The sequence below is a fragment of the Epinephelus lanceolatus genome, chromosome 13, assembly GCF_041903045.1.
Source record: "Epinephelus lanceolatus isolate andai-2023 chromosome 13, ASM4190304v1, whole genome shotgun sequence".
In the NCBI taxonomy this organism is placed as follows: Eukaryota; Metazoa; Chordata; class Actinopteri; order Perciformes; family Serranidae; genus Epinephelus; species Epinephelus lanceolatus.
In genome coordinates, this window is record NC_135746.1 from 37,804,922 (window position 1) to 37,826,789 (window position 21,868).

The 21,868-nt window shown below is 39.9% G+C and overlaps 1 protein-coding gene across 5 annotated transcripts in view; it reads right to left on the reverse strand.

Annotated features, from left to right (window-relative positions):
* The window catches only part of ankrd6b (ankyrin repeat domain 6b), a 61,817-nt gene that overhangs the window by 2,126 nt on the left and 37,823 nt on the right, over nucleotides 1–21,868 (reverse strand). For 2 of the 5 annotated variants that reach the window (XM_033649020.2, XM_033649019.2), the window contains exons 3-15: nucleotides 17,059–17,157; nucleotides 14,609–14,707; nucleotides 13,615–13,713; nucleotides 13,175–13,273; nucleotides 9,822–9,920; nucleotides 9,284–9,382; nucleotides 8,343–8,420; nucleotides 6,663–6,767; nucleotides 5,818–5,931; nucleotides 5,459–5,629; nucleotides 4,964–5,116; nucleotides 2,376–2,489; nucleotides 1,524–1,824 (exon numbers count right to left, since the gene is read on the reverse strand). In XM_033649020.2, the coding sequence (XP_033504911.1) occupies nucleotides 1,524–1,824; nucleotides 2,376–2,489; nucleotides 4,964–5,116; nucleotides 5,459–5,629; nucleotides 5,818–5,931; nucleotides 6,663–6,767; nucleotides 8,343–8,420; nucleotides 9,284–9,382; nucleotides 9,822–9,920; nucleotides 13,175–13,273; nucleotides 13,615–13,713; nucleotides 14,609–14,707; nucleotides 17,059–17,157 (1,630 nt within the window). The other 3 variants (XM_033649021.2, XM_078174088.1, XM_033649018.2) reach the window with 3 other exon arrangements.

A 21,868-nucleotide genomic window follows, 5' to 3' on the forward strand; every position in this document is an offset into this window, starting at 1 on the left:
AACAACAAAACTAATCTGCCTTTGTTTACTGTATTTGCAAAGTTGTTTCTTTGCATTTGTCAGATAATTTAAAAAATCCTCATATATTTAGTTTATGTTTGCTTGTTTTTGGTGGACTTATCAGTTAAATGTGAATAATCTCTGCAGGCACACAGCAGCTGTTGGTCGACAATTATCTGCAGTTGTTTTGACTGATGACAGTGTGTGGAACTTTGTGCCAGTTTGGAGGTCCAGGAGGGGGCGCTGTTGCCAGGAACATGAATCTGAATACAGCACGGCACTGTAATATAATATAATATAGAGACATGTTGCTCGTGTGTAAGTGTGTATGTCAGCATTAAATGCTGTACTGTGAATGTAATGTTGATCTAACATGGTGATATGGTGTGATCACTCTTAGTCAATGTGTCACAGGTTATGAATTATCATTGATGGTTTCTGACATATCATCATAGATTTGTTTTCATCTTTTTATAAACACTTGACCAATTTCAAAAATGTGACTACATGGCATTGCTACTGTGTGCAATTATCTGCTACTATTCAACTGCATATAAAATGTGATATAATTGTAGTACCTAGCACATACAGTATATGTTATTACTCTTTTTAAATATTGCATGCATCAGTCTTGTGTACTGGGCCAGAAAAAAGGTCATGAATGTGTGTGTTTCCAAAGAATACACTCAGACCTAAAACACACTGAGGGAATTACAACATCTGCCGGGCACACATTAGGAACTGTGTATAGATTACTTAATCGTGGCCTGTAAAATCAGTCTGATTTAGATTCTAATTTAATCATGGATGATTTTCAGTAATAAATCTAATGCTAATACTGTCTCTTACAAATTATCAATTGCCAGCATAACCTAAAAAATATCTGTTAGTCAGCGGTGTCAGTGGTGACTTTAATAGATAAACAACATCTAGTAAACAGGTGCAGACTCCCTTTATACATTTGTACTTTGAACAGAGGTCTGACTGTAGCTTCTATGTTACTGTTTTTCTTTTATGGTTTTCATTGTGCTGTTGTCTGGCTGTAACTTTTTGTATGCTGCTGTCTCGGCCAAGTCTCCCTTGTAAAAGAGATTGTTGATCTCAATGGGACTTACCCGGTTAAATATAGGTTAAATACAATAAATAAAAATTCATAAATAACCCACTACACTGCAGATCAGCCACTTTCTGGTTCAACAGTTTACTGAATGTTCATTTTGACCTATTAGCAATGTTGATAGTCGGATAATTTAGGCTTAACAGGCTATTACCTTCATTAATACTCTCAAATAAGTTTTGCTCCAGATAAATTATTATTTAATGGCCAAAAATGGCTCTTTCGATAGTAAATCTTGGGCTTATTGCTGTCTATTTTAGCATTAATTTGCAGCCTGGACCGCTGATGTTTGAAATAAACTGAAATAAGTTGAGATAAATAAATATTTGATGACTCAGTGTCTCTGTGTGATGAAAATGTTCACACTGACACATTTGGTTGTGTGAGCTGTTTGCTGAGTTGTTACCTGGAGAGCTCTCCACATGAACCACAAAGTAGTGGTTTGCTGAGCTGCCCTCTGCCACACTGGCCTCGCCCCGACTGGAGTCCAGGAGGGCAGGGCTGTTGTGGAGATCCAGGCACTGGGAGCTGCCTTCCTGGCCAGAGGGCAGCACAGTGAGGCCGGCTCCATCGGCTTCATTCAGGCCCTCTGCAGCAGAGGAGGAGCGCTGCAGCTTGGTGCTGCCGGGCTCTCCTGTGAAGCGAAGATCTATGTTCTGCAGTTTGGACATACACCAGCTCTTCAGCTCACTGACCAGGGACGCCTGCTTGAAGAGCAGATACAACCACACACAAGAGGTTACATTGGTTTACATCACATTTAATGGGAGGAACAATTGCTGACAAAAGTTTAAGTTTAAATGTTTGGGTAAAGCTTATCCTTTAATATGTTGACATTATCAGTTACACCATTTGGGATGTTGTTCTTAAAAATCTACAGTGAGTTGAAGAAGGAAACATCCATCTCTGTTTGCAGCAGAGCAGAGAGAAAGGCGTTTTTAAAAGTCTCTGTGTTCAGCTCTCAGTACTTTTGTAGCTTAGAAGTTGTGTGAAGTTGCTACTAAAAAAATTTTTAGAACTCTGGCACATGTAAAACCTAAATTTTACTCAGAGCAGCTTTACAAATACCAGATTATTTTTATCCAACATAAACAGCAACCTTCAGCCCTGATGACAACATATAGGCTCTACTTTAGTTACTTGAATTTCTACTTGTCTTATTTGATGTAGCAGTAAACACGAGATATAGATCTGTCTGTCCCAACGCCTCAGTGATGACCTCATCAGCTGCAGAGCCTGTGATGGTTGTCAGTGTTACCTGTCTCTTCTCTGCTTCCAGCCTCTCCTGCAGAGCCCGCTGCTCGATCCTCTGCAGACACTCGCTCCTTTCTGCGGACACTCTCTCCACTGTCATCTTATCCAGAGCTCGCATCTGATGGCAAAACCACAAGTCACACACATCAAGAGTGCAACCAGAAATATGTCAGGAGGAATAACAGCAGCTGAGAGGCTTTTCTGTCTTTAAGACCCTTTCCAGTGAATTTCAAGTTTTTATCCTTATTAACATGTCCACATATTTTTTGTATGATACACGATAAACCATCAAGCAAAATAAGCCATCAATGCCATGGCTGAACATTTCCGACTTGGAGGTGCAGTGTACTAATGATGGTATCAAGAACGCAGATTCAGACTTCCTGGGGTTGTTCTGTCACAAACTTAAAAGTCTAATCCTCTCAACATGAAAGGCGGGGCTTTCCATAACACTGGCAAAACAAGGAAAAGCAAAGTGTGGCTTTGTGACAGCATTTTGCAAAATAAGATTCCCTTTCACTACAAATTCTCAGAGCTGGCGATTGGGATCAACATCAGCAACACATTATTAGCCGTTTGGCAACGTAGTCAAGCTGAAAGCTCATGTTATCCGTTACTGTTTATAAGCAGAGGTTTGTGTGTTTAATGAGCAGAGTGAAGGTGAGCAGGAGCTGCAGGCCAGTGGCTAAGGAGCTTGTTTGCATATTTACAGATCCGCACATACTAAATAAGGCAAAGGTGTAGTTACTTCAAAGCTATTTTAAAGCATGAGGGGATTTTTTTTTCACAGAAAACAATAAGCTGTGAGTTTTTAGGGGTTTAATCAATGCCAGGAGAGGAACTTTAAAGTTGTTCATATTTCCTATGATTGTATTGTATTTTTATTCCACTTTTTCAGACAATGGTGTTCTTCCAACTCTCTGTCAACAGTTTGTGTTTGTCCCTTTCCTGTTTCAACATGCACATATACACACACACTGTAGCCAGCTCCATACAGAAATGGCTTTTCTAGTTTGGTATGGAAGAACTTGAGGTGCCTGCACAGACCGCTGACCATACACTGTATAAAATAGTGGATGTAGCCACCATAACTTCACCCATTGGTTTGTGGACTCTATTTTAGAGCCAGAACTGAGCCACAGAGACCACAACTTTTTTGTACCAGGCTGTACACATGTTGATTTCTGCTGTTAGGTTGGGCATTTTAACATGGGGGACTATGAGCTCTTGGAGCCAGCCTCAAGTAGCCACTCAAGAAACTGCAGTTTTTGGCACTTCCGCATTAGCTTTATTTTTCAGCTGTTGAGGTTGCCCGTTTCTTACCTTTACACCTTTGGGATGATCTAGAACACTGACTGAGAGCCACACCTCATTACCCAGCACCAGTGTTGGACCTCACTAATGCTCCTGCGGCTGAATGGGAACAAATCCCTGCAGCCAGATGGAGTTGTTATAGCAGCAGACCGATGCCCATGGTTTGGGAATAATAATTCAACTATGATGCGCAGAATGCTTGATGACATCTGTGCCTTATACTGAACTACTGGTTGCATGACTATGACAGCCTCATTACAGCACACAGTGTTTTGTCAGTCAGCTGTAGAGTAAACATCTTTTTGTCTTGCAGTCCCTTGGTCAAAGAATTTCTTAACTTCCAATGTTCCTCTCTTGTGTTTACCTTTGGGCCTACATACCTGATTCTGTTGTTGCTCTGATCGTGGTGATTATGCATTCCTGACTACATCCACTGTTGTATTTTGTCAGGCAGCAGTGGTGCTCAGAGTCCATGCATCAATGACTGTGTGCTATCTGATAGAGGCTTTGTACCTTGTGCATGTATTACGCACAAGGTGGCTCCAGGGGAAATGAAGCAAAGCCCAGTTACTGTAGTGTTCCAGCTGGTCACCTACACGGGAATGGAACCCCTAACCCCCACTATGTTAGAGCCATGCTGTATCTGTTCAGATAGTTAGCAGATAAACAGAGATACAATGAGAAGACTTGTGTTTCTGCTCAGATTCAGACTGTATGGAGCTGGATATTTCAACTCAACAACTCTACCCCTTTAGATTCATTTGACAGCTACTGCAGAATGATATAATGTTCCTGTGCTCAGGTGCTATAACCAAAAAACTAAACAAAAACTTTGTCCACTGGATGCTGCTGCATTGCATTCTAGTGGTTCTGTCGCAGTTCCAAGTGGAAGCAGACATACAGAATTTACAATATTGTAAAGTCATTTAAACAGATGTTTCTAAACTATTTATCCAGTTTATCAATAATTTGAAAATTTCTGGATGCTGCATTCACCGTGGAATATTTCCGCTACTTTCTGCATCAATTGTCTTGTGTTGTTTTTAACACTGAATGATGAAGCCAAAGACAATGTTGTACAACATGAACAATAAAGCGCCTAACAAACTGTATGCCTAACTAACTTTAGAAGTATTTCACATTTCTGAGATGCAAGCTGTTCTGACGAAAATAGACTGTGTGATCCACAAACTTTGCTCTGCTTGTATGTGGGCAGTTTAAACCAAAACAAAAAATTAAAAAGTCAACTTTTATGTTATGATAGCATGTGTTTGTTACCTGATGTTTGTTCTTGCGGTCCAGTTGGCCCATCTTGCTGTTCATCAGATCTTGGACGGTGTGGATTTCAGTCTTCATCTCCTCCTTTGTGGCCTCCAGCTGGTTCTCCAGTTTACTGATGAGAGGTTCACAGCGGCAGCCGTTTAGAGGAGCCTGCAACACATCGCAAACAATCAACAGAGCAGCACCAACAGTGAACGTGTCTAAAACAAACTCCAGCTGTCAAGTCTTTTAAACAAACTTGTTATGCGATTGTCAAAATGTGTTTTGTATTATATTTACTGTGGGGCTGCAGTGAGACTTTGAATTGAAATGACAGACAAGGGGCAGCACTAAATGTAGCTTGGGTTCATACAAAAAATTTTAGGATGTTTCTCTGTAGGAGCAACATGTGGGAGGAGGGGAATGGGAATATATAAGGACGTGACATTGAGAATGAGTTTATAGAACACATAATTACATGAATAATAATGTCTGGAGTGTTGGTGCCCTTACCTGCATGATCTTGCCATCCTTGCCGCGGTACAGAGTGTACAGCTGATAGGCTTTATAGTTATGTGGAGGGACAGATGCATGAAGGGGAGCTCCTCGCAGTTTGCACTTCTTCTTGTGAAAGCCTTCGCTGTGCCTGGTCTCTTTGCGGCGGAGAGGGTCGGACAAAGACGGCTGAAACATCAACAGCACCTGAGGTTATTCCATCTTGTACATCTTAAATAGCAATTTAGGGAGGGTGCCACTAATTGTCTTCCCCTGTGCACAACCTTGACTAACAACAGTTAGCTTCTCTATTCCTGAATGAACATCAGTTTGGATTGGAGTGTGTTTATCGAACTGAGATGGCTTCAGGGACCTACTTTGTCCTTCTGCTTCCTGTTCTTTCCCCTCCTGGTGTTTGACTCGGTCACCTCAGCGTGTCTGCAGGCAGCTCGGTCACTGCTCTGGGTGTCATCTGCAGCAGAAGCACTGTCCTGCAGGGAACAGGGAGAATACAGGTGATGAATGTCCACTAGATTCCTCCTTATGTTATTGTGGCTTGTTTCTAAATGTTTCAATCATTCACATAAGTGAATTTATTAAAATCACTAATACCCTGCTGATTTTTCCATCATTATTTACTCTGTGTTTAATCTCTTCAACCACAGACCATCAAAAGGTAGGTCAATACAAACATGTGCTATACAGTCAAACTTTTCAAACCCTTGACTGTAAAATTCTAATGGAGATGCAAAATTTCCAAAGAATTTGGAAATGTGTTTCCAGTTATGCCAAAATATTTCCATTTGATGACTAGTGTAGCCATTTAATTAAAGAAAGCATAAACCTTGGTTCTGGAAATCTCACTTGGTGTACATGGCATATAGTCAGACAGTGTGAGATAAGATGATTTTTCCAACCTCTTAGCTGCTTACGGAGAAGTATAGAGCGAGGACAAAACTGGATGTAGTCAAAACCCTTATTTGAAGGTTTATGAGTCATTTTAAAATACACATATATTGACGATTAACACAAGTTTTTTCACCCTTTTTTACAAAACAGCACCACTGCATTAATCATATATGACATTACCAATGTCATCCATACTGACTTTCTTCAGTTGTTCCCTTCCTCCTAACTCACAAGTGTCTCATGATGTATGCTTTTACCTAAAGTTTTTACACGACAATTTATGATTGCTTTGACACAGCAATCCAGTTTTTACCTTACAGAGCAGCATCTCATCTCTGGGAACAGACTGAGCTCTGCCCTCTGCCTTGAGCTTGTCTCTCCTCTTCCTCACACTCCTGCCCCGCACAAAACTCTGCACCTGAACACACGCACGCACGCATGCACACACGCACACACGCACACACACACACACAGGAATGACAGAAATCACAACTTAAATCATTATGTGAGTTTAATAAATTAAAAATGAAAGCAGACCATTAATCCCAAAGGCACTAAACATGTATCTGTTTTATGTACACCTGAGGTCATAAATAACTAGAGCTCACTGTTTTTACAGGTTTCAACAAGAAGTTATTGGTTTTTAAAAAGAAGATTGGATGTCCCTAAGGCTTGATGCAGTTGACAGTATTATTTTTCATATCTGTATTTTACTTTTGATCACTTATTATTTTTTATTCTTTTACAAACGTCTTTACTTTCTTTACTAAATTCTATAATCTTTTTAAAATAAAAACTGTGAGAAAAGGAGCGCTACAGATTCCAACAGTCTAGCTAAGCTTTCTCTAATGATTAGATCTAATGATCTAAGTGATGTGTCTTGGTGAATGAGGTGGTCTAAACTCTTCTGTGCTGAGAACAGCTACACTTGCATGGAAAATGCTTTTAGCCCCTTTCCAGATCCAGAAAGAACCATGAATCGATCTGAGAGGGAAAAAAAACACCTGATCATGAAATCTTTACAATCTGTAAACACCAGTCAAGTTTCTCCTACAGATTACATCCATGTCTATGAAAACATGGATGCTTCACACACATCTTCTACCCCCTGACAGCACAGAAGATATATACAATCAGCACAGTTTTTAAGGTGGACACCCAAGATGAGTGTCAGCAATTAAGTATCTGACGAAATATTTCCCCTTCTGTTCCTGAGATATGGTGTTGAGTAATGGCCAGAAAAGTATTTTATGCAGAACATTATGATGTCACAGTGAAGCTGACCTTTGACCTTTTGGATATAAAACGTCATCATTGTTTTATCCTATCAGACATTTGTATGACGTTTTGTCATAATTAGCTTATGAATTCTTGAATTATGGCCAAAAACATATTTTTTGAGGTCACACTGACCTTGACCTTTGACCTTCAACCACAAAATTCTAATCAGTTTATTCTTCAGTCCAAGTGGATGTCTGCCTCAAATTTAAAGAAATTCCCTCAAGCTGTTCTTGACATATTGCATTCACTAGAATGAGATGGATGCAAGGTCATGGTGACCTTGACTTTGACCTCTGACCAACAAAATCCAATCAGTTCATCCTCAAATCCAAGTCAACCTTTTGTCAAAGTGGAAGAAATTCCATCAAGGTGTTTTTGAGATATTGTGTTTACGAGAATGAGACAAACAAGGTCACAGTGACCTTGGCCTTTGACCTATGACCACCAAAAACTAAAGAGTTCATCGTCACGTCATAGTGGACATTTTTGCCAAATTTGAAGGAAATTCCCTTACGCCGTTCCTGAGATATTGTGTTCACAAGGATGAGAGGGACAGACGGACAGATGGACAACCCATAAACATAGTGCCTCTGTCCACAGCTGGCGCTGGCGCAAAGGCATAAAAACAGATAGTGTGTATTATGAGCGCAAAAATGTCTATCTCAGTATGAGTTTTGTTTACAGCTGTCTGGACTGGTGAGACTGGTTTTACCTGGGGAGCTTTGGTCAGTAGAAGAGCCACATCTGGGTTGTTGTGCTCTCTGGCCTGGTCCAAAGCTGTTTGACCTGCCTACAGAAACACACACACACACACAGCTGATCAAGGACGGTCAGAACATGACTCAAACACACAGAGGCTGGGGCCTTTGTTTACCACAATGGCAAATTAGGTCTTTTGTTACTACTGATCAGAAATTCAAACTTCATTCAAACCCAACACTGAAAACAAGTTGAAACTTCAATTAAATTCCAACTGTTTTACCTTTATTGGACTATGGTGCTCTTTTTGAATGCACCTGACCAACGCCTGAAGAAGTTAGATACTATATGTCATGTGCTTTACGTTTTCAGGTAATTTCAGTGAGACTTTTACCTGGTTTAATAAAGGATCAAACAGCCGTTATCCCTAAATCAAGTTAATGCTGACACAACACATCCTTTGTGTTTACCTGTTCTCAATAAATTCAGTATTCAGTTTATTACATGTCTCTGTTGTTGTTAGTGATGGGATTAGTGCTTTGGAAATACATAATGCTCAACCTGCCATGTGAGCCTTTATCAGTATGGTCTGTATTCATTCTATCTTTGGAGACCTGGTCACAATTTGATTATCACTTTTTTGTCACTTTCCAGTAAAACTGTGATAGACAAGACTTAACACACACACACACAGCCAGTTTAAATGTCCATTTAAACATCAGAGAAATTAGGTGTTAGGAACTTCCTTTGCTTCTGCCAATGAGTAAAGTTGCTGAGTGCAGCTTTAAATAGATTTCAGGAGGCAGGGACAATGTGCTGCTGGAGGAATCTCTCAACAGCAGATTGGTACCATAAGAGAAATGTGTGCTGACTTGAAGATGAAGAAAGGCAGAGTGAGTGCACAAACACTTCATGTGAGCATTAATGATGTAGAAAGAGGCTGCAGGCGCTCACATTGTTGCAGATGTGGCTGTCTGCCCCTGCCTCCAGCAACAGACGTACTGTCTTCTTATGATTCAGAGCAGCAGCCACGTGTAGCGGTGTGTCCCCAGCCTGCGCGCGCGCACACACACACACACACACACACACACACACACACACACACACGCGCGCACACACACACACACACACACGCACACACACACAGAAGATGGTGGTGTGAGAGTGGAGCCTTAATTTATGCAAAACTTCTAGGCATCTAATGCTTGTATGAACAATCTACATTGCATGATAACAGATTGGATCTAACAAAAAAATATTTAAAAGAATATGGGCTGATGAATCAGTTAACAAGGGAAACTGGACAGAAATTGTGAATTTAAAAAACAACAGTCAATTTTATAAGCCAGATAACTGATTTCAACATTGGCAACAAATTTCCGATCAGTGCTCTCATGTCAAAGTGACAGGTGCTGTGCAAAACCCCCGACAGGACTTGCAGCAGGTATCTAGCTGGTGGTTTGTGATCATTTTGTGTCCAGTCAGAACTCACCAGGTTCTTCTCTGACACAGAGCAAAAGGCTCCCAGCAGGATGCGGATCACAGCCACGTGGTTGTAGCGTGCTGCCACATGCAGGCACGTATCCCCCGCCTGGAACACATATTTAGTGATTACCAATTTCATTTCAAAATTAAGCATTCATGACACTTCAAAGAAGCACGACATGAAAATAAATTTTAGTTAGAAATAGATTTTAGTACTTTAGGCTGTTTATTTTAAAAGGTGCTGGAAAGGAAAGCACTGTGCTAGCTATTAGTCATTTTAGGCATTACAGTCCAACTAAAATTGGTCAATTTGTTTTGCAGTCAAAAAACATGTCAATTAGACTTTTTATTTAGTGAAAAGACTCTTTGGGCATAGATCAGAAGTTCTCCTTCATCCTACAAGCCACTGAAACAGACGGCCAGTGTACATGTCTGATAGACAGCTCAGCTTACAGGGGCACTAAGACACACACTGATGAAAAAAAACAAGTCTTGATGGTAACTGTAGCCTACCAGCTAAAAACAGTGTTTTGTTAGCACTAGCACTGATGATTAAAGCACCATTTAGCATCTTAACTGACCAGTGTCGACATGTGCAGATGAGTTTTTTAGCTGCTCAGGATCTAAGACAGCTATCTAGCCTGCACACTGACATTAGCAGCACATTTTGCCTCATGGATGTTTACTTAGCCAGAGAGCTAATGTTGGTTGAAATTCCTTCAGAGTCTGAGGCTGATTTCAGCCTTCTTCCAGCCAGTCTTCTCCTTAAATGATGATGACTGCTCTGAATGATATCTCTCACAGAAAGACACAATACAATTTCTGCCTGTGACAGACCTTGATTGTAGCCTACAGTCTGATCCGCTGAGTAATTGGTAGTCTACTCCTTGATCTGACATTTTCAGCTTGATTTAGTTTCTACAGTTGTCAAGACTCCATCTATTTACGCTGGCATGGAAATATTGATCTCTGATAATCATTTTAAGTAGTCCAATAAAAGCAAACAACCTTTTGTTTTCTCGTTACAATGGGTTGATTATCTCGTTGTCTTGAGCTAACAAAGACTGTTTTCTCGAGACAAGGAAAAACAACCTGTTGTTTTCTCTAGGAAACAGGTTATTTATCATGATGCTTCAACAAAACAAGGTTTGTTTTCTTGAGATAATGAAACAACTTTTGATTTAGGGATAACATCATTAAAGAAATAATTGCTAGCACAGCCACGCTAAGCTTCCTTAGATAACTGATTATTTAAATCAAATACATATTGTGAAAAAATTCAGATGCTTCTCTCTTTTTTCATGCCAATTTAATATGGATTATGGATTGCATGGCCTGGTCAGACAAATTAACCTGAAAATAAGTTTCTGGGCTATTGCAGTGGGAGTATATGATTATGAACATTTAATGAATAAAAAAGATAAGAACATAACTGATAGATCGACCAGCATCGGCAACACTTGTTAGTTTCAGCCCAAAATCCTTTGAGATTAATGCATCAATAACCTAACACTAGTAAGACAAATTATTTCAATTATGCCCACTTTTACCGAACCACAGGGTTTGAGTGAATTTCTTCCAGTGACTGTCTGAGACCTAGTCCTGCCATCAACAGCTTAATCAAATATTGAAGGTTCCTCACTGAGAGTTAGCACAAGCAAAGTTTTCAACAATCAGTTCTCAGAGAGCATCTGAGGACAGCTGTTGTTCAAACACATCACCGCCAACCTCCTCCTGCATTTGTGTCGTGCTGACTGACAACAGTTTCCCCCATGAGGCTGCAGATTACGTTTGAAGTGCAAATGTACCATGTAGTGTTTCATAATTAAGCGACTACTGTGCCATGTTAACAGCACTGTGACAGCAGTGCACTGCAGAGAGACAGAGCAGTCATCCTGGATTTCAAAGCCGCTGGATAATAGAAAGCAGGTAAATGTGAGCAGGTGAAGAAGAAGTCAAGATACAAGTTTGTTTTCAAAGAGCATTTTGCATGAAGGAACAGCGAAGAAGAAGAAACAGAGGGAGACTAGGTAATGAAAAATATATTGAGAGGTGAAGTATAAAAACAAGAAGGATCTAAAATTAAGGAATTAGTAAGTTCACTTACTGGATGTAACACCAATAATCAATCAAAGGAGCTAGACAGCTAAAAGTCCCACTTGTTTAAGGAAACTTCATACTTAAAGCGGCACTGATTGATTTTTTGGCTAGCTGGGGGCAGCGCAACAAGCTGCAAACACATTATCTGACATATACAGTTTGGTAGGGTAAATGCAAGCAGTTACCTATTGACAAATCTAGCAGACAAGGAGCAGTGGGGTCGTATATCTGTCCACCAGTCTAGGTCCAGCACTGACTGCCTTCAGATCTGCTCTAATCTCTGCCATAATTCTTTTAGAATTTTTTTAGCAGCTCTTTGCCACTACTGGAAACCAGGTTGATGAGAGCAGTGAGAGTGAACCAAAACAGTAAAACTGTGGGCCAGAACTCAAAGCTCAAAAGCCCTGTTTCCAACAAACGCTTTTGGTATAACATAAGACATAAGAATCAAAACCAGCAAAAACTCAGCCTTGTGCAAGTCCACTACTGACGAGTCAGCAGACTGCAGTGTTTCTAGCTCCACCTTTTACGTAGTACCAGATCTGTGTGCTAGGTACCCCTACAAAGGGGTGACCAAAAATAGGGACGGTAAAGAATGGTTCCATTGGTACCATCCACAACTTTTCACAGTGGAAACCAAAAAAAAACGTACCAAATTGAACTGAACCATACCAAACTGCTTGGTGGAAATGGGGTTAAGGAGGCATAAAAGCTCTGTAGGGCTGAGGGGGACTGCTGAGTCTGGATTTGACATTACGAGTGACACCTTTCACATTGTACACAGTCTTGTTTTCTCTGGTTAATATAAAAGTAACTAATATTGCAGCTTTAATGGAAGTTCTATAGTGATTATAGAAAGCCGGTAAATGTGAGCAAGTGAGAGAGAAGTCAAGAGGCAGGGTACACAGTGGACAGGTTGCCAAATTGTTAATTTGAGGACATGCATTTAACAAATAATGTTATTTTGCATCACATGCAATTTTTCTCTGAGTGTAGTTGTCACACCACTATACTAAGTTGAGCAGACATAACATTAACAACACTGTGTCAATGATAACACAAGAATGATCTCAATAGAGATGTCAAAAGCCCTGTTGTCTGAGACAGGGACACTGGTGCTCCTAGGTAATTTTCTAGCATTAACAGATTCACAGGAGACAGACTGGTCTGAATAACTGATGGCTGTTTCTGCATCTGTCTCATTAACTCTGGCAGGTGCTTCCAGCAGCAGCACCCACCGGAGCCCTGCTGGAGACTTACATGGTTCTTACTGTCAGGCCTGGAGCCTCCCAGGAGCAGAATCTTGGAGCTTTGAGCGTGACCGTTCTGACACGCAAGGTGGAGAGCTGTGTTTCCTGCCTGTAAACAGAGTGTTTTTTGCTGTCAAACATGTCATTTATAATGTATTCTTATTATCTTATTCAGGTTAACAGTGTTGGGATACTTTGGTACCACACCCTTCTTCTGATAACCGTGCTACTGCAGCAAACTGAACAGATTTCTACTTTTAAAAGTTACATAGTCTTGCTTTAAATGACTTATTCTGAATAGTTTTTGCTGTATAGCACAATGGCCTTTTTTGCTAGTGAACTTCTCGCAGAAATAACAGAAGCATTTAATCACCACTGAATGAATGATTATTGGAATACAGTTTAAACAAACACGTTTTAGTACTGTGGTGGAGTCCAATGCAGAATCACCTTGTTTTTAGCGTGAGCATTGGCTCCAGCCTTCACCAACAGTTTGACAGACTGGCTGAAGCCGTGCCAGGACACCTCATGGAGAGCTGTGTTGCCATCCTGAAAGGAAAAGAACAAAAAGCCACATTAACAACATCCACACTGATGCACTTCACTTTATGCCAGCACAAATCTTCAAGATACTTTCATTTATCAAGATCCTCTTCCTTCATAACTCTACAATTTAGGTAAGCCATGAACAATTATGTCTCGTTTCCACTGCATGGTTCAACTCAACTCAATACCCTTTGTGACGCCTGTTCACATTTTCAATGTCTTTTTTCGACTACAGTTTTATGGATAAAAAAGACACAAAATTTGTAATTCCTTGTCATGAACCATCAATGAATACTCAAATCCATCCTCAAATGTGACACTTTTTAATTCACAAAGACTTGAGTCGCTGTGTAGTATGCGACATGGCGTTTCTCGCTATCACTGTGGCCGAGTCAAACTACAGACCTCATGACAACAAACAGTCCGTTATTCCTACAATCAATCTCCACGTTTTACAGACCTATGTAGGAGTATGATAAATATTATGTTGGGATAATATATGAAAAGACAGAGTGAACATTCATAGTATCAGCCAGCTGTAAAGGATTTATGGTGAAAGGGCTTTATTAAATCATGCATGGTAATACTGGCTGGATTTTGTACACCAGTAAGTATCTAAAATAGACCATTAATGCACTGCATCTCAGCAGAGTTTTGTTTCATTTCTCTTTCCACCGTGAGTGTAAACACACTACTCTGCCTTTAACGAGGGAATGAGGCTAAGCAGATTACAGGCACACTGGTTTCTCTATGATTATCAGATGCTTTAATGCAGTCATTATGATGGCTTTGAAATTCCCCTTTCTCCAACTGACTGTTAAAGAAGTGCCATGAGAGTGTGTGTGTGTGTGTGTGTGTGTGTGTGTGTGTGTGTGTGTTTCAATCTTTTCATCTGCACCTTGTCCTGTCTGTCCAGTGCACACCCTTCCTGGATGAGAGCATTGATGACATCGCTGTTTCCCACCACGGCAGCCCGCTGTAACGCCGTCTGCTCTCCCTGAGAGAGACACACACAACACTGACTACAAATGTTGACAAGAAACACTCAGCAACAGGGCAAGAAAACCTGCATCCATCCACCGAAAAACTATTCCATCATGTCAAAATCTTAGAGCCCCAGTTTGGTGTTTTACTTGACTTTATGCTTCTGCTGGCTCATTTTCATACCATGAAGATCCATAAATCTTATTCAAAACTGTATTATTTTCATAATTAATTGACTTTAAGTTAAAAAAGCTCTCACTTATAAGAGGTAACACTCTTTTGAAAGAATAGTTTACTTTGGGGGTAGTTTGGGTTATTCCTGCTTACTTTGAGTGGCCAAACACATTAACAGCTCCCATGTTTCTGTCAGTGCGTGCGTTTTAATTTGGTTTAGCTAAATTACTACATTTTAAAGGAGTCAACAGTACAAGTAGGCCTGCTAAAAAAATACACCCTTGAGCCTTTCCACAGATCAACAGCTTTACAAAGTCTCAATTTACAATTAAAGCCAGACAACATTTTGGGAAATACTCGTTTGCTTACTTGCTCTTTCTGACATTAAAAATAGAAATCAGTGGTCGTTTCCAACCAAATGTAAGTCAAAGAGTTTTCAGAAAATCAGCAAAAGGAAATGCAAGAAATGTGTTTCCAAAAAATCATATCAGTTGTGCAAATCCAAAAACTTTGCAAGGCAGGTGTGGGAATTTTAAAAGAAAGCGATAAAACAGGAAGAAGGGTCTACACGCTGTGGCTCCCTTAAGCACAATTTATTAGCGAATCTGCAAGTAAGGCTATCTGTTTCCCCCTGCCTCCAGTTTTTATGCTAAGCTAAGCTAAGCAGGTCCTGGTCCCAACTTCGTATATAACAAATCTCAGCTTTACTTTTATCTGCTAATCCCACTTTTGGAAACAAAGCAAACAGATGTATTTTCCAAAATGTTGAACTATTCCTTTAAAGAGACAGTTTGTTTATTGGGAATTTAGTTACTTTTGTTGTTGTTGTTTTTTTCTTTTTTCATTAGGTTAGAACAAACTACTGAAGCCTTTCCTTCATGTCTCTGTATGCAGTTTAAAGGTATGACCAGTGAAATTAGCCTTGCTTTGCTTGGAACCAACAGTGGCCTGCTCAAAATAAATGCAACTTGACACATTTATGAAGTCTATAATTTTACCGACTAATTAATATCATCCAACCATCAGTATCAGTTCCAAATGATGAGATCAAAGAACATTAATAATAAGCTAGAGAGTATAAAATATTAAACCATCCCTCCACTGAGCAGAGCTACTACTTCATCCCATTACCATCAATAAGTGTTCTATAAGAAGCTAATCTCACAATTCAACATATATTCAAAGTAGTACAAAATTCCCAAAGAACAAACTATCCCTTTAAGTGTTGACAGTTCTGTAAGCTGATTTTTGATAAGCACACCACGTATCCCTGAGCTCAGCAGGATTATTACTATTAGTGATGATGTTAACATGATCCCAATATGGCAGGTATACAAACCACAGCAGGTAATCTCTAATAGCTCTATTTGCTTATTAAAGCCCAGAGTGGTTTGTATAACCACATGACAGCAGCAGTGACATACAGACCCAGGAAAGAAGGAGAAGCACACATTTATGCTCAACCATAAGTGGAATTCTGTACACAGAGCAGATTAGTGGTGAGTGACATTTAGAGGCCAGGTTTGACATGAAAGATAGAGAAGATAGAGCAATGAATTCCATGAGAGATGGAGGAGCAAGAGGAGGGAGAAGATAAGAACTGAGCCGAGCGCAGCAGCAGCAGCAGCAGTGGAGGAGGAGAGGAGTTTGTTCAGGGAAGGAAGGAAGGGGGGACAGATTTCTGCTGGCTCAGTAGGAGCAGTTTTGGCTAACCTCCTTCACTCTCCCTGATCCTCCAGGCTCTTTCCCAGCCCTCCTCCACTGTCTTCTCTCCTCCTCCTCCTCCTCCTCCTCCTCCTCCTCCTCCTGTTCCCTCCTGCTCCCTCCAGTCCAGGAGAATGTTCTGCAGCCTGTTGCGGAGCTCATTGACCACAGAGAGTGAATTTGGCAACGCCAGAGATCTGAGTTATCACTATCAGTGGGAAAGGGGGACTTGCATTCTGAGGGCAAACCCACAAGGGGGCAGTCCAGAGGGTCCCATTCAAGGCCACTAGAGGTCATTACACTACAATTATCTTTGAATTAAAAAAAGCCTAATGATTAAAAAATCTTTCCAGTAAAACCGAATTATTAGCAAAAAGATAAGCACTCCACTGGTAACCACCAATCAGGACTGCAGTGCAGGAGGTGGAAGTAGATGAAAAGTGGAAGCATGGGCGACGCTGCTGATAGACAGATGAATCTACTCACATCGTCTTGGATGTCCAGGTCACAGCCAGCTTTGAGCAGGATACGCACGACCTCAATGTGGCCTTTGTAAGCAGCCAAGTGCAGGGGGCTTCTGCCATACTGTGGACACAAAACACACACAACTCAGCCCAGTGAACAAAACACAAGAGTGCACACAACATAAGCACGCAAACTCCCAGGAGAAGAAAAAAAACACCTCTGCTGTCCCACACACAGACTCCGGTGAGTCAGATATTTCTGCAGAGTCAGGAACCGTGGTCATAGCTGGTGGTATGACTGAAGACAATCTGCTATGGGGTACAATCCTTCTCAGTAATGAGCCAACAGAAAACAAACAAATACTTAATCCATGCTTTAAGAGAATAGTGCAGTCTGCACAGCTGTTCATGTTAGCTGAGTAGAGGATAAACATTGCATCCTGCCAATATGAGGATGTGTGGGCGGGCCCTGACGCAAAAAGGTTACTTAACTTTTGGGAGGTTTAAAGGATCACTTCATTTACAAAAAAAAAAAAAAAAAAAAAAAAAAAAAAGCAAAGAAATACATTTCATCTTTGCTTAAAGGTGAAACGTGTAAGATTTGTGGGGGATTTGGTGGCGTCAAGCTGTGCATTGCAACCAGCTGAAACTTATCCTGGCTAGAATTCTTTCAGTGTTCATTGTTCAGGAGGTTTTTACTGTGAGCTGAATTATCCAGAGAGGTCTATTCTTCTCCAAAACAAATGGACTATGTGATTAAAACTGGTAAAAATACTGAAAAAAGCAGTTTCACATTAGAAATCAGTGTGTCTCTGACGCTGTTTGGCAACACTGAATAAAGCAGTTGCACATTACATATCAATGTTTTTTGATGCTGTTTGGCCACCACCTCCAAATATGTGCTCATCTGTTTTCTCCAATAACTTAAGATCCAGACGTTCAGGAGGTTTTTAGCGGGAGTCAACCTTCCTCTCCAAAACAAACAGACCTGACAATTTAAACCAGTGAAAAACACTAAATAAAGCAGTTACAAACCAGTGTAACTCCGTTGCTGCTGTTTGCAGATGCGGTGGTTAACATAAAAACTCAAAAATGTGAATCACTCTGTCTGGAGCCAGTGTTTCGATTGTCCATTCTGGGCTACTGTAGAAACATAGAAGTGCAACATGGCAATCTCCATAAACAAGGACCTGCTATGTAGCTAAAAACAGCTCATTCTAAGGTACCGGAAATATAATGATTTCTTATTTCAAGTGATCATACACTAAAGAAAACAAACTTACAATACATTCTATTTGTGCTGATATCTATTCCCTTAAATCCTACACACTGGACCTTAAACTCTGATGGTATGCTGTCAAATGGTTTCAGTTTTATTTGCCCATGTCAGAGAGTTCTGCTTCCATCCAAATACAAGAGAAACAATTGTAATTTCACTGGTGTTACAAAATTAAATTACAGAAAATGTTAAAAGCGATATCTATTTTCTACCCAAGACATAGTTCCAATTCAAACTGCTTACAGTAAGGTCTGTAGTCTATCTGAATTATCTAGATGTAGAGAGGCATGCTGCTGTTAAATGTATAAATGTAATTTTCAATGCTATGAGCACAACTAACAAAAGTCCAGTCATCCCCACTGTATTGGAGTAGATGTATCAATCTTAAAGGGGAACACCACCTAAAATTAAGAATTCTAATGTTATTTCCATGGCCTAGAAAAGCTGATTCGACATTAGCAAATATGAGTTACTCTCTCTCAAAGCCAGAAACCAGAGAAGGAAGTCTCAAACTTTGGGTGTCATCATATATAAGTCTGGAGCTACTACAAAGACAAAAAATGTGAGACTGATTTTGTGGAGCCACAGAATGTTTGTTTACTTTTTTTATACCCAAATGAGCTTTATTCTATTGTAGTGTTCTCACTTCTGAAACCGAAAATGCACCCATATAGACTGACTCAGTGACTTCGCGCAAACACTCCCAGGTAAATAACTGGCAATTGATTTCAACTGCAGATTGCGAAATCGGCAAACTTTCTGATTTCTGTTGTCATTTTCATCCATAACTGTAACTTTTTTTAAAAAAAATACAGTGAAACACAGTGGTCTGACTTATCTAGAATTTCTGCAATGCTTATTTTATGTCCTTTTGCTTTCTTAAAATCTTTGATAAACCAAATCTACTTGCATGAACACCAAAAAATGTGCTTCCGTGAACGGAGGCAACAGCAAAATGTATTTTAGACAAGGTAAAGCAGTAAACATACTCAAAATATACTGCACACCTGAACTGTTACTGATTTTTTTTAGGTGGGCCTTTTTGGCGGCTAAAAACTAACCAACCGAGGCAGCATTTGCTCAGCGCTGTTTTATTTTAGGTACATGAAGCGGGGGGTTTCTATCCAAAAGTTATGGTAAGTAAACAATTTTATTCTGTCTATATTGAGAACATTTCCCTGGGTGCTCTTAGTGTCACCTAGAACACTGGTTCCCAACTGGTCCGGCCTCGGGGTCCAAATTTCTCTTTAGTCATTAGTTCAAAGTCCACAAATTTTAATACATTCAGCATCATACTTGTGTTTGGCCATGTCGTTGAGCTAGTTTGCCGTCTCTGTCAGAAATTCACTGTACTCTAAAGTGTGTTTTTTTTTACAAACTTGACACGTTCATGGGGCACTTGTGGTCCATTCACAATTTACCTGTGACCTACTTTTGGAATGTGACCCAGCAGTTGGGAACCACTGTTCTAAAATATTTTTTCCAATTTATTGTCTATGGAGCAGCTCCAGACTTTATAATTGATGACATCACAAATTTGAGTTGTTCATTTTACAAAATTTTTTGGACGGTCTTCGTCCATAGGAATATCACGTAAGAATCTTGAAAATGGACTTTCCCCTTTTACGACAAAGTTGCAGTTCTGTCTAAAAATTCAAAATGGTTCTAAAATTCACTTGTGAGTAAAAAAAAAAAATACTGATTGAAGTCCAAGTGTGATTTTAAGTATAGACTGTAGCAGCACCAACACGTTGTAAAATAAGGACTACAATTATGTACTTTGATGATTAATTTATTGTTTCAATGGTTTTTCAAGCATAAAAATGTTTCAGACATGGGTCCCGCTTCTCCAATGTAGGGATTATCTGTTTTTCCTTTGTTTTATATCATTGTAAACTGAATATTGGTCTGTCGGATATCTGAAGACGTCGTCTCGGGCACTGGGACACTATAATGGGCATTTTTCAACATTTTCAGACATTTTACAGATAGTAAGTGATTATCATTTACTCAAGAAATCTGCAAATTATTGGAGAATAGAACAATCATTTGTTGCAGGTCTAATCCTTTCTACCCATAATGCCCTCCCTCGAACACAGGATCAGCCAACAGCAGGCTTCTAAAGATTATGTGTCATAGCTGCATCACATCAATCATCACAGCTTCATGCACACCATGATTAATTCCTCTGCATGACTGCCCATCAGTTTTATCCAACATTATATGTGCTTCAAAATACTAAATATAAGAAGACATTTCATATGTCATCTCCAGTTAAGTTGACAATATCAGTAAAATTAAATATACTGCCTGTATATAAAAATCTTTAATGAGTCAGAAAAGAGAGATGAAAAAATGTTTTTCTGTATATGAAATACATAGATGCTTAATAGTTACTGATTATATACATTAAACTGACATTAACATCCTGCCGTAATAGGAAACGCACCAGCAATGCAATTACCATTGGAATGCAGTGATGCTTCATAGGATGGTGATGTGACATAATGAACGTCAACAGCGGGAAATTCCTTCTTACAGTAGCCAGGAGATAATAGGTTAAAAGCTCTCAACACATCCTGACATCCTGAACATTACATCCAACATAATGAAATGCATTAAGAAGAACGACAGAGCAGGATGTCAGCATGCAGGTAACCATTCAAACGTCAAACACAAGATCCAGGTGATCCCTCTTAATCTGACATTTTTACTGAGTAAATACAGTTTAATTACAGATCAGGTGTGTATTCCCACACAACAGCACAAGGCGCATTACACCCCAGGTATTATCTCAGCATTTGGAGGTTCTTTGGAGGTGCTTTGTTTGGGTGCGGCTCGGCTCTGCTCTGTATTTATGTGGTCCTCAGATTGAGTTACACTGGGCAAGGCTTGGAGGGAAGCCACCAGCCAAGCTCAGGTAAACAGCTGGCGTCAGGCCAGCAGGGAGCCTCTGTTGTCTCCAGACTGACTGAGGGTCTGTTTGTGGCTCTGTGGGTTGGTTTTTCAGTGGCAGTCGGTATGTTGGGTGTCACTTTGCCTTGTAAGTTTGTCTCCAAATGCTCTTGTATAGTTTTTTCAAATCTATTTGCAATTTAGTTTTATATACCTCTTATTTGTTTATTTATCTTTTAAATTTCAATGTTTATCTGTACCCATTACTGCCTCTGTGCTGCTGCAACAGCTGAAATTCCCCACTAGGGATCAATAAAGGTTTATCTCGCCAAATCTTATCTTACATCTTAATGCTCTTAGTGTCGTGGAAATAATCCAAACTCAATTCTTCTGTTCTGTTTAACAGGGACCAGAAGTTTTTGCTAGCTAGTAAACATTGATGTAAACAATGCTGGATTTAAAGTGCTTCAGTAATCGGCTTTGCAAATGTTTTATGAGGGAAGGAAATGCATTCAACACATTTGTTACTCCAGGACACGCACAATGTGTTTTGTTGAGTTCTACTGAATGTAAATAGCCTATAGTTTTTGTTTGTTTACAAGAACAGTCCACAGAGCCCCTTAAAGAATATCCTCAATATTCATCAACATAGAAACTT